We start from the raw sequence: 12165 nt of genomic DNA, 5'->3' as shown, positions 1-12165 counted from the left end.
AAAGTGTTGCTATTCGATTCTGTTATTTTTGGTACAGAAAGTAGGCTAATTCGTCGTTCAAGAATGACAGGAAAAGTAAGTAGTTTCACGATGGAATTGCAAAAATTATTTTTAAGGATTTCATCTCTCTTTTCAAAAACAAAATTTTTGCAATTCCACTGTGAAACTGTCAACTTTTCCTGCCCTTCTGGAGAAACGAAACGGCCTACTTTTCCCTACCAAAAATAACAGAATGGAAAATTAATACCTTTCAATAACAGTGCTGAAAAGTTCTACTTTTCAGCACTGAAATGAGTGCTGAAAAGTTGAACTTTTCAGCACTAGTATCGAAAAGTAACATTTTTCAATATTGTGTTGTTTTGAACGATGAATTTACTAAACACATGAATGTTTGACATAAAATTCCATTAAATAAGCGTTTTTCGGAATTGCAAAAAATGTTGTAAGCAACTCGTTGCAAAACTTGATTTTTTCAGCACTCGTCGTATTTATCCAACTCGGTAAACCTCGTTGGATAAATGTACAACTCGTGCTGAAAAAATCTTCTTTTTACAACTTGTTGCATAAACTACTATTAAAATCAATAGGCAAGAAAAATATTTATTGTTACGAAATCGAAATTTTTATTCAAAATGAGAACAGAAAACAAATAACAGGTGGCATATTTAATTTTTTGTTTTTTAAAGGTGATTCAAAAATTAAAAAAATACTCTTTATTTAATTTTGGATAAAACAAAGCTTATTTCTTTTAATTTCTTTTGAAATTTTATATTTCAAATAAAATAAGGGTAATATTTTTACTAAAGCGAAAAAACATATTACTGAATTTTGTTATTTTCTGAAAAAAATGAAAAATCTAAACAATACTTCAAATGGTTCATACTAAGCTTTTTCAATTGAAAACTTATAAAATTTACTGAAATAGTCTTTATGATTGAAATATTGATGTTATTTGAAGAAAAAAATGGTTTGAGAAAATTTATAAATTTCAAGAATTTCACACCGTCCACGAAATCATCAAAATTCACGTACCCTATAGTAGTAATTGAACAAGGGTATTCACTCGCTTAATTCTACAGTAGTTCTTTAAATTATGTTTATTCATATTTAAGTATGATAAAATATGTTGAGATAAATCGTTACAGTGTCACAAACATAAAATTTCACGGGATTTCGCGGAAAAAGAAAAATTTCGCGGATTTCACGATGTCCGCGAAATCGTGAAATTTCACCAACCCTAATGATAACCTCTTACCCAAGTATGTAGTATCAAAATCATAAAAATAATAAAAAAAATATTGGTTATGTAGTCAGACATATCTAATTGATTCTTGAATGCTTCCTTTTGCCTATATTTATGTGCCCTTTCAATTCAAATTTGACCAAATTTCATCCAGTTATTTCTGAAAAAAGTACATTCACAGTCATCTTTTACCCCGATAGCATATGTCTTAGAAGTTTTAAGTTAAATCATTTTTTAGGAAAAAATTACGAGGTACATAAAAACTGATAGTTTAACTTTTGTAACAAATAATCAACGATAATAACAATCTCTTACGTGGAACTCACCATGCGCATTTTGTTTATAACTGAGTTCAAGAAAATCAAAGTGTTGCATTCAAAATTCTTGAAACTAACGAAAAATATTAAAAGAAGTTGCAACAAATTTTGAAATAATCGTTGATTGTTGATGTTGATTTTAGGTAAACTATTTTGATATTGTTGCAAATTATCGTTGAACAAATCTCAAAAATTCAGTACAAAAATGAACTAATAAAAAAATGTATAGAACAAAATATAGGATTTTAATTTATTTTTCAAATATTATTAAAAAAAACAAAATCAAAATATTATCAACTGGTACGAATTTTCTCATATTGTATGTCCCACGCCAATATGCCGGAAGGTGATAATCATTGCATATCAATGTACCTTAAAAAAATGAAATATTTGTGACCTAGACAATATTTTACTTGTGGATATTTGTTTTTTATTATATTTTATGTTTTTTCATATATTTTGATGGAGGCGCAAGATCATTCATAAAGCTTCGTTTTAGGTGAAGATTCACGAAGTATCGTGGGCCTCCTTTTTAAAGTATATAAAATTTTAAAATTAAAATAAATTCAAAATTTCTAGGGTAAAATATTTTCCATGTCACAGATATTTAAAAAAGGACATCTTAAGCGTCTTTTCCACGAAGAAATTGTTTAGATACATTGATTTGCAATAATAATCTACTTCAGCCATGGCGTGATGTCCATGTACGTCTTAAAAAAATGTTTCGTTTAAAATTGTCATTTAAAAAACAATGTGCCTGTCACTGTGCTCCTTACAAATGTCAGCCTGAAAGTGAGCAAATTGAATTTTAATGTTCAATAGATCATTAAGGCCAGGTTTGAATAAATTCATTCAAAAATAACAATTTAATATTTAAATTTATTAGCTTTGAGAAAAATATTTTCAAATTTGAGGTTAAGCAAATAAATCCAAATTCACTTACAAAACTGTTCTTCTCAAAATGTCTCTTAAACTGAAAATATTTTTTGATTTCTGTTTCCATAACGTATAAAACTTGTAACCTAGAAACTTTTTTTCCGTTTATTTACTTTACTTTACTTTTACTTAACTTATTTTTCTTTAGAAAAACATGACGCTTAGAGAGTATTTAAATAATCCTATTTATCAATGTGTTAAAAATAATTAACTAATAATAGTTAACTAACTTTTGAAACATTTAAAAATATGTGGAGTCGGAGTTGGAGTCGGAGCCAACCATTTGTTGAAAGTTGGAGTCGGAGTCGGAGTCAGAGTTGGTTAGAGTTGGTAGGCCGGAGTCGGAGTCGGAGTCGGAGCCAACCATTTGTTGAAAGCCGGAGCCGGAGTCGGAGTCGGAGTCGGCTAATCTGAGAAAGCCGGAGTCGGAGTCGGAGTCGGAGTCGTTTGAAATATGACCCGACTCCGCAGCCCTGGTTAAAACGGTATTTGAAGTTTCTCTGTGACTTTTTCTAACTGCAAATTATTTTTTCGTTGGTGGTTGACAACGATCCATTTTTCAAATGTGTCAAATAGAGCTTAAATCAATAAAAATGGCGCAAAGTTATGACTTTTTGAAAAATTATTTTTTTTGTGAAAATTTACGAAAATTGACAAAATGGTGACCATCCTAACAGGACGTAGGTTACCCTAACAGCAAAACAAACAAAAAACGGATCTAGTTTTTTGGGCCAAAGAATCCCCAGTCAAATTTAAAGCCAAATCGAAGCATTTTTATTTATTTGTTTCATTCATAGTAGTTGCTTACATAAATATGTAATTTTACACATTTCCTATGATAAAATTGCAATTGGGAATGGGTACATCTTTTCTGACACACAAGTTCAGGAAAAATGTACCCACTCTAAAATTTAATTTCTCGTTGGAAGTGTTTTTTGAATATATTTGTTAAACATTTATGCATATATTTAAAATATTATTTCTCATTACATTATGTTAAAGATGTTATATTACACCATCCAATTTTACATCTTACAAAATTACACAAATTTTGCTGTGTAGTTTTTCACCAGATCTGATGATTTTTGGAATAGACTATTGGTTTTTTTTTATTAATTTTAATACAATGTTAGAAAAGAAAAAACTCTTTAACTATTTTTACATTTCCGAGAGTAATATTTTAAAATTTTGACACAAAATTTGCAACATGGTGTTAAATTAGTAAAATTTTCATTTTCATTGGAAGTGCATTCGTGCAGTTTGTTTTTTAACTAAACTTCAATATACTGAAAATGAGTGTTTGATAAATCCGAAGTTATTTTTACTTGATATATAAAATAAAATGTTATAATAACTTAACCCGTAAGTACATGCGATACCAAGGTTGTTAATCGATAAAATTATCGTCTGACGATAACGTTAATGGTTTTCGTTATCGTTTTCGTTATTTTTAAAATCTTTCTAAAATCGATTGATTCATCCAATTCAAAATCACCATATTTTTTTTCGAAAAAGCTCAAATTTTAAAAATTTGCGATATGGGTATCAAAAGAAGCAAAATTATGTATGTTTTTTTGACTTTATTTAAGTTTTTTTGGAAATTCTAAAAATTTCAAAAATTGCTGTGTTTTTTCTAAAATACTAAAAAAAGTCAATTTGTGCAATATAGGTATCATACGAAGCGAAATTTCGCATGTTTCATGCATACACTCAAATTGTGTATGGCTTTATATCATACAAAATTTTGCGTCGTTTGATACCCATATTGCATTTAAAAAAATTGAATATTTTAAAAAATATATTATTTTGTGAAAATTTTAATATTTTACAAAAAAAAATCAAATAAAGTGAAAAAGCAAACAAAATTTCGATTATATGATATCCATATTGCAAATTTAGGAAAATTTAAGTATTTTCGAAAAATACGGTATTTTGTGATTTTTTTTCTTATTTACAAAAAAAAGGTTAAATAAATGGAAAAAAGCATACAAAATTTCGCTTTGATTGATACCCACATTGCATATATTGAAATTTTCTGTATTTTCGATAAAATACGATAATTTGTGAAATTTTTAGTACTATTTTGAAATTTTCTGTATTTTCGATAAGATACGGTAATTTGTGAAATTTTTAGTACTAAAAAAAACTCTTTTAATAAGAGCAAATCAAATTTCGCTACGTTTGATACTCATATAGCATTTTTTTTAAAATTTTAGTATTTTCGAAAAAATATGGCAATTTGTGATTTTTTTTAAATTAAAAAAAAGCTTAAATCAAGTGAACCCATATTGCACATTTAAAAACATGCATATTAAAAAAAATTATATTTTGTCAAAATTTTGATATTCTACAAAAAAAAAATCGAATAAAGTGAATAAGCAAACAAAATTTCGCTTCGATTGATATCCATTTTGCAAATTTTGCAAATTTAGGTATTTTCGAAAAATACGGTATTTTGTGAATTTATGTCTAATTTACAAAAAAAGGTTAAATAAATGAAAAAAAAACATACAAAACTTCGCTTCGTTTGATACCTATATTGCATATTTTGATTTTTTTTGTATTTTTGATAAGATACGGTAATTTGTGATTTTTTCAGTATTTAAAAAAAACTCTTTTAATAAAAAAAGCAAGCCAAATTTCGCTTCGTTTGATACCCATATTGCATATTTTGAAAAATTGAGTATTTTCGAAAAAAATATGGTAATTTGAGAAAATTTTATTATTTTCAAAAAAAAAAAAACTCTAAATAAAGTGAAAAAACATGCAAAATTTCGCTTAGTTTGACACCCATATATGAAATTATTAAAATTTTAGTACTTTCGAAAAAATACGGTATTTTGTGAAAATTTTTGTATCTACAAAAAAAAAACTCTTCGAATGTGAAAAAGCAATCCTTATTTTGCGGCGTTTGATACCCAAGTTGCAAATTTGAGTATTTTCGAAAAATACGGTATTTTGTGAAAATTTTAGTTTTAAACAAAAGAAAAAAAAACTCGAATAAGGTGAAAAAGCAAACTTAATTTCGCTTCGTTTGATACCTATATTGGTGATTATGAAAATTTGAGTACTTTCGAAAAAGTACGGTATTTTATGGAAAATTTTGAGTACATATTTTATTTTGAAAATTACTTGATTTTCAAAAAATATATTCTTAGTGCAAGCATTGGAAATTTAACATGAATGTTGAATTAATCGATTTTAGAAGGATTTTAAAAATGAGTTATCGTCCATTATCGGCGATAAGATTATCGCTGATAGAATTTAACGATAGATTATCATTATCTTCCTGAAGATTTTTAGTATGTTTAGTGACGTTTTAGTGCGTCGTTTTTGTATAGTGTTCATTACTTGTGTGAGTACTTTGGTTTGTTGTTGTGTGTTGTTGTGGGAGGGGGATGGGTAGGGTTTTGGGAGGGGGGGATTGAGGGGTGTTGTTTTGGGCTGTTCTGTTTTGAGGTTGTTTTTTGAGCTTGGGGTTGGGGGGGGGTGGCGGGCAAATGTTAGAGGATTGGTTATGTAGAGGTGTGTATTGTGATGGATGAGGGTTGGTATTGTTATTTAGGGGAGTTGGGGGGGGTGGGTTTTTGTGCTGTGTTTTTGTTGGTTAGTTGGGTTCGTTGGGTTAGGGTTTCGTTTTTTTTATGGGGGTGTTTTATGGGTGATTGGGGTGTTGGTGGATTTTAGTTTTATTTTTTATTGGAGTGGAAGGGGTTAGTGGGTCGTTCTGGGGGCTGGGGTTTGTTTAATTTTGTTGAGGGGGGGGAGAGTTTATTTTTAGCAGTGAATTGTCTTTCTTAGAACATTAAGAAGGAAAAAAAAAACAAAGATTAAAAAAGCACATCTACGACACTTATGTGTGCGTTTGGAGGTTATGTTCAACAGTGGCTCTATCCTTTTCATAGGATAGGTATAGGAGAGAAGAGAAAAGTTGGTGTTGCAGAAGTTACTCAACTGCATCAACGTGAAGCTTTAGAGGAGGTAGCAAAAGTAGCACCAAAGAACAGTTTCAAGAGTTGTGAACTTACCGTCAACCGGTGGTAGCAACCTTTTGTCGTATCGCGAACCCTTTAACAGATGATCTAGAATCTCTTTGTCTGACTTTCCTTCGGCGAATCTGGACGTGGTCGAACAAAAAGGTGATCGTCAGCACCAGTTGTCATCATTGTCGTCGTCGTCGTCAGCCAATAATAACACGAGAGAAAGGATATATCAATGAAAGTGAATTAGTTTTACGGTGGGTTGTTATTATTTCGCTTTCTTTTGTTTGAGGGACGTTATCAAAGGTTTTTTTTTTCGTTCGTTCTACCCTCAGTTATAGTTTAACGTGTACTAAAGCCAACCATTGTGAGCAGAACAAACGAGCAACAGTGACGAACGTAACGACGCATGAAGAGTAAAGGCACCCCCCTCACAAAATCATAAAATACATGGCGAAGCACATTTACAGATATTGCGAACATAAGTCAGCAACCCAACACCTCCCCTCTGGACAGGGTTTGAAGAAAAGAACGTGAGACTACACAATAACAGCTAAAACAGAGAAATAAACAAGAAGTAAAACAAAAATATGAATTCCAAGTAATGGAACCATTGCTCAACTTTCATTAGCGGTCTAAAGCTTGCACTTTTTGATGGGTTTGTTTTCATTTCGTTTCGTCTTTTTTTGTTTTGCTCAGAGGAGTTTGCTTTTCTGCAGCTTTTCCAAATCTTGAGTGGCCCATGAAAACTGAACCGAAAATTTTCTAGCGTTTTTTTTTTTTGGTTTTCTACGAATCAGTTTGGAATTATTTACCGCGTTTTTCCTCTGCTATGTGTGTGTTATTTTTCGTGAGCAAAGTTTGGAAATAAATAAGTTTTATGAATATTAGTGATGCGCTCATGAGTAACTTTAAAATTCGTGCAGAGTTGCGAATGCTTTAATCTACTAAAGAGGTAGGAAGCAAATGGAAGCGGTGAAATTCTCTAAGAAATCTGCGGTTTATTTAGCTGTACTATTTTTGATGTCATAATTTGATGTAGGAAATAATATGAAATAAACTAGAAATTTGCTTTGTTACATTTTTCATTTTCAAACAAATTTGAAACTTCACCAATTCTACACTTAGGTAAACGTTGAATATTCCTATTTTTGGTGCTTAAACTTTGCATACACTTTTGTTATGCCCAAGGAAACCAATTTTCATCATCCATTCGTGCTTACAAGTCTCCATACAAATTTTATTGGTGGTCAAGGTCCACATAAATCCTATGTAAATGTTATAAAAATCTGTATAAAGAGAACGAATATTCTTTCCGTTTTGGTGTCTTCGGCAATGTTGTAAGTATTTTTCAGCACTACACAGAAAAAAAAGGGAGGGAGGAGTACATTTTTGATGTCAGAAAAAATGTGTTATTGTACCTCTAAAAATGGGTAATTTTACCACTTTTCTGTTGTAATGTCACTTTTTCAGTCTAAATCTAGGCAAAATTACATCATAAAAGAGGTAATATTCAACCTTCCAAAATTACACCTTCCAAAATTACACCTTCCAAATTTACACCATTTTTTTTCTGTGTAGCCACACATTTATCCAACGAGGTTAACTGTTCAATATTTGCAACAAGTTGCCTACAATTTTTTTGCAATTCCGAAAAAAAAAACTTTGAAAGAAATTTTTAGTCAAATATCCATTTGTGTTTTACCGTTCAAATCAAAACAATAGACCCGAAGGAAAAAATTTCCCTTTACAACCCGAAGGCTGCAAAATGCGTTACAGTAAATTTTTGCAGGCTTGGGAAATATGCAACATAACACCAAACTTCAATGTTTTATAGTGTTTTGGAATCGTCAGAATGTCTACTTTAAGTAAAAAATATGCAAATTAGTGGATTTTAGGGCGGGGCTCGGGGGGGAGGGGGTGAACGAAAAAATATCCGAGCAAAATGCGTTACAGTAAATTTGTAAAATTTATATCTCATGCAAAACATGACCAAAACTCAAAGTTTTATAGTGTTTTTAAAAGGTCTTTATCTGAACTTTATGTTAAAAATATAAAAAGACTATGTTTTCAATCAAGTGTTACTAAAAAGTTTAGTAAACTTTTATTGTTCTACGTACTAACATCAGTAAGAGAACAAAAACATGACTTTTCATCAGAAACATTATCATGCGACATATCAAACTTCCCAAAATTTTATGAATAGTCATTCTGAAACAAAATTGAACCGATTCAGCTGAACCGGTTCATCCAACCGGTTCAATAGTTGTACCGGTTGAACGTTTCTGGCACAAAATGTGTCATGCGACATATCTAACTCTTTCAAATTGCCTGAATAGTCATTCTGCAACAATATTGAACCGATTCAGCTGAACCGGTTCATCCAACCGGTTCAATAGTTGTACCGGTTGAACGTTTCTGGCACAAAATGTATCATGCGACATATCTAACTCTTTCAAATTGCCTGAATAGTCATTCTGCAACAATATTGAACCGATTCAGCTGAACCGGTTCATCCAACCGGTTCAATAGTTGTACCGGTTGAACGTTTCTGGCACAAAATGTATCATGCGACATATCCAACTCTTTCAAATTGCCTGAATAGTCATTCTGCAACAATATTGAACCGATTCAGCTGAACCGGTTCATCCAACCGGTTCAATAGTTGTACCGGTTGAACGTTTCTGGCACAAAATGTGTCATGCGACATATCTAACTCTTTCAAATTGCCTGAATAGTCATTCTGCAACAATATTGAACCGATTCAGCTGAACCGGTTCATCCAACCGGTTCAATAGTTGTACCGGTTGAACGTTTCTGGCACAAAATGTATCATGCGACATATCCAACTCTTTCAAATTGCCTGAATAGTCATTCTGCAACAATATTGAACCGATTCAGCTGAACCGGTTCATCCAACCGGTTCAATAGTTGTACCGGTTGAACGTTTCTGGCACAAAATGTATCATGCGACATATCTAACTCTTTCAAATTGCCTGAATAGTCATTCTGCAACAATATTGAACCGATTCAGCTGAACCGGTTCATCCAACCGGTTCAATAGTTGTACCGGTTGAACGTTTCTGGCACAAAATGTATCATGCGACATATCCAACTCTTTCAAATTGCCTGAATAGTCATTCTGCAACAATATTGAACCGATTCAGCTGAACCGGTTCATCCAACCGGTTCAATAGTTGTACCGGTTGAACGTTTCTGGCACAAAATGTATCATGCGACATATCCAACTCTTTCAAATTGCCTGAATAGTCATTCTGCAACAAAATTGAACCGATTCAGCTAAACCGATTCATCTAACTGGTTCAATAGTTTTACCGGTTCTTTAAATTCTTTAAATTCTTTAAATTCTTAAATTTTTAAAATTCTTTAAATTCTTAAAAAAAAATAAATTCTTAAAATTCTTTTAATTCTTTAAATTCTTTAAATTCTTAAAATTCTATAAATTCTTTAAATTCTTTAAATTCTTTAAATTCTTTAAATTCTTTAAATTCTTTAAATTCTTTAAATTCTTTAAATTCTTTAAATTCTTTAAATTCTTTAAATTCTTTAAATTCTTTAAATTCTTTAAATTCTTTAAATTCTTTAAATTCTTTAAATTCTTTAAATTCTTTAAATTCTTTAAATTCTTTAAATTCTTTGAATTCTTTAAATTCTTTAAATTCTTTAAATTCTTTAAATTCTTTAAATTCTTTGAATTCTTTAAATTCTTTAAATTCTTTAAATTCTTTAAATTCTTTAAATTCTTTAAATTCTTTAAATTCTTTAAATTCTTTAAATTCTTTAAATTCTTTAAATTCTTTAAATTGTTTAAATTCTTTAAATTCTTTAAATTCTTTAAATTCTTTAAATTCTTTAAATTCTTTAAATTCTTTAAATTCTTTAAATTCTTTAAATTCTTTAAATTCTTTAAATTCTTTAAATTCTTTAAATTCTTTAAATTCTTTAAATTCTTTAAATTCTTTGAATTCTTTAAATTCTTTAAATTCTTTAAATTCTTTAAATTGTTTAAATTCTTTAAATTCTTTAAATTCTTTAAATTCTTTAAATTCTTTAAATTCTTTAAATTCTTTAAATTCTTTAAATTCTTTAAATTCTTTAAATTCTTTAAATTCTTTAAATTCTTTAAATTCTTTAAATTCTTTAAATTCTTTAAATTCTTTAAATTCTTTAAATTCTTTAAATTCTTTAAATTCTTTAAATTCTTTGAATTCTTTAAATTCTTTAAATTCTTTAAATTCTTTAAATTCTTTAAATTCTTTGAATTCTTTAAATTCTTTAAATTCTTTAAATTCTTTCAATTCTTTAAATTCTTTAAATTCTTTAAATTCTTTAAATTCTTTAAATTCTTTAAATTCTTTAAATTCTTTAAATTCTTTAAATTCTTTAAATTCTTTAAATTCTTTAAATTCTTTAAATTCTTTTAATTCTTTTAATTCTTTTAATTCTTTTAATTCTTTTAATTCTTTTAATTCTTTTAATTCTTTTAATTCTTTTAAGTCTTTTAATTATTTTAATTCTTTTAATTCTTTTAATTCTTTTAATTCTTTTAATTCTTTTAATTCTTTTAATTCTTTTAATTCTTTTAATTCTTTTAATTCTTTTAATTCTTTTAATTCTTTTAATTCTTTTAATTCTTTTAATTCTTTTAATTCTTTTAATTCTTTTAATTCTTTTAATTTTTTTAATTCTTTTAATTCTTTAAATTCTTTAAGTTCTTTAAATTCTTTGAATTCCTTAAATTCTTTTAATTAAAAAAAAATCGTTAAATTATTTCAATTATTCAAATTCCTTAAATTCTTTAAAAAAAATCTTTAATTTTTTTAAATTATTTCAATGATTTTAATTCTTTAAAACAATGTCTATAAAATGCAACCTGAGGAAAGTCTTTTGCATAATAGTTGAAAAGTTACGAGTAAAAGAATACAAAGTTTTTTAGAAAATTGTAAAAATAAGAAGGCGTTGCCACAGAAAGAGCCACAGAAGAGGCCACATTGGCCCTAACCCAGTTAACTCAATCGGAATTCTGAAACGGAATTCAATTCGAATCGTTTACGTTTTCCGTTTCAAACGCAACAACCGATTCCGTGTACGTACCGGTTGTTGCGTTTGAAACGGAATACGTAAACGATTCGAATTGAATTCCGTTTCAGAATTCCGATTGAGTTGACTGGGAAAAGGTATACAGTCCAGACTCGATTATCCAAAGTTTCGATTATCCAAAGTTTCGATTATCCGAAGGTTTGTATAGAACTTCGAAGGGTGTGGGACATTTCGCCGAAGGTCGTTTCGCCGACGGTCGTTTCGCCGAATGGGTCGTTTCGCCGAATGGACATTTCGCCGAATAAAAAAAAAGAGAAAACGAAAAAGGAAAAAAATAAAAAAAAGCAATGAATAAAAAAAAGTAAAAACAGTACTAAAAAAGGTTTGAGCATACTTCTGTGAGTGTTTGCGTTCTTTCAAACATGAATCGTTATTTGTTTTAGCTTTTGGTAATTTTGGTGTTTTTATATTTTTGTTTACCTTTAATTTTAATCTTTTTTTTTTAGTTTGACGAAATGTCCATTCGGCGAAACGACCTACGGCGAAATGTTCATTCGGCAAAACGACATTCGACGAAACGTACCAGATTCGACTTCAAATAATCAAATAATTTTTTCCGATTTTTTTT

At 29.2% G+C, this 12165-nt stretch overlaps 1 protein-coding gene across 9 annotated transcripts in view; it reads right to left on the bottom strand.

Moving 5' to 3' along the window:
* LOC120424315 (glutamate-gated chloride channel) overlaps nt 1–12165 on the bottom strand; it is a 365994-nt gene that overhangs the window by 154826 nt on the left and 199003 nt on the right. For all 9 annotated transcript variants that reach the window (XM_052711128.1, XM_052711125.1, XM_052711127.1 and 6 more), the window contains 2 exons: nt 7292–7306; nt 6525–6613 (listed from right to left, as the gene is read on the bottom strand). In XM_052711128.1, coding sequence (XP_052567088.1) covers nt 6525–6613; nt 7292–7306 — 104 coding nt within the window. The remainder of the gene's footprint in view (nt 1–6524; nt 6614–7291; nt 7307–12165) is intronic.

The sequence above is a fragment of the Culex pipiens genome, chromosome 3 (assembly GCF_016801865.2).
Source record: "Culex pipiens pallens isolate TS chromosome 3, TS_CPP_V2, whole genome shotgun sequence".
Classification (NCBI taxonomy): domain Eukaryota; kingdom Metazoa; phylum Arthropoda; class Insecta; order Diptera; family Culicidae; genus Culex; species Culex pipiens.
Note: the sequence above shows the minus strand (reverse complement) of the source record. Positions and strands in the feature narration are given on the sequence as shown.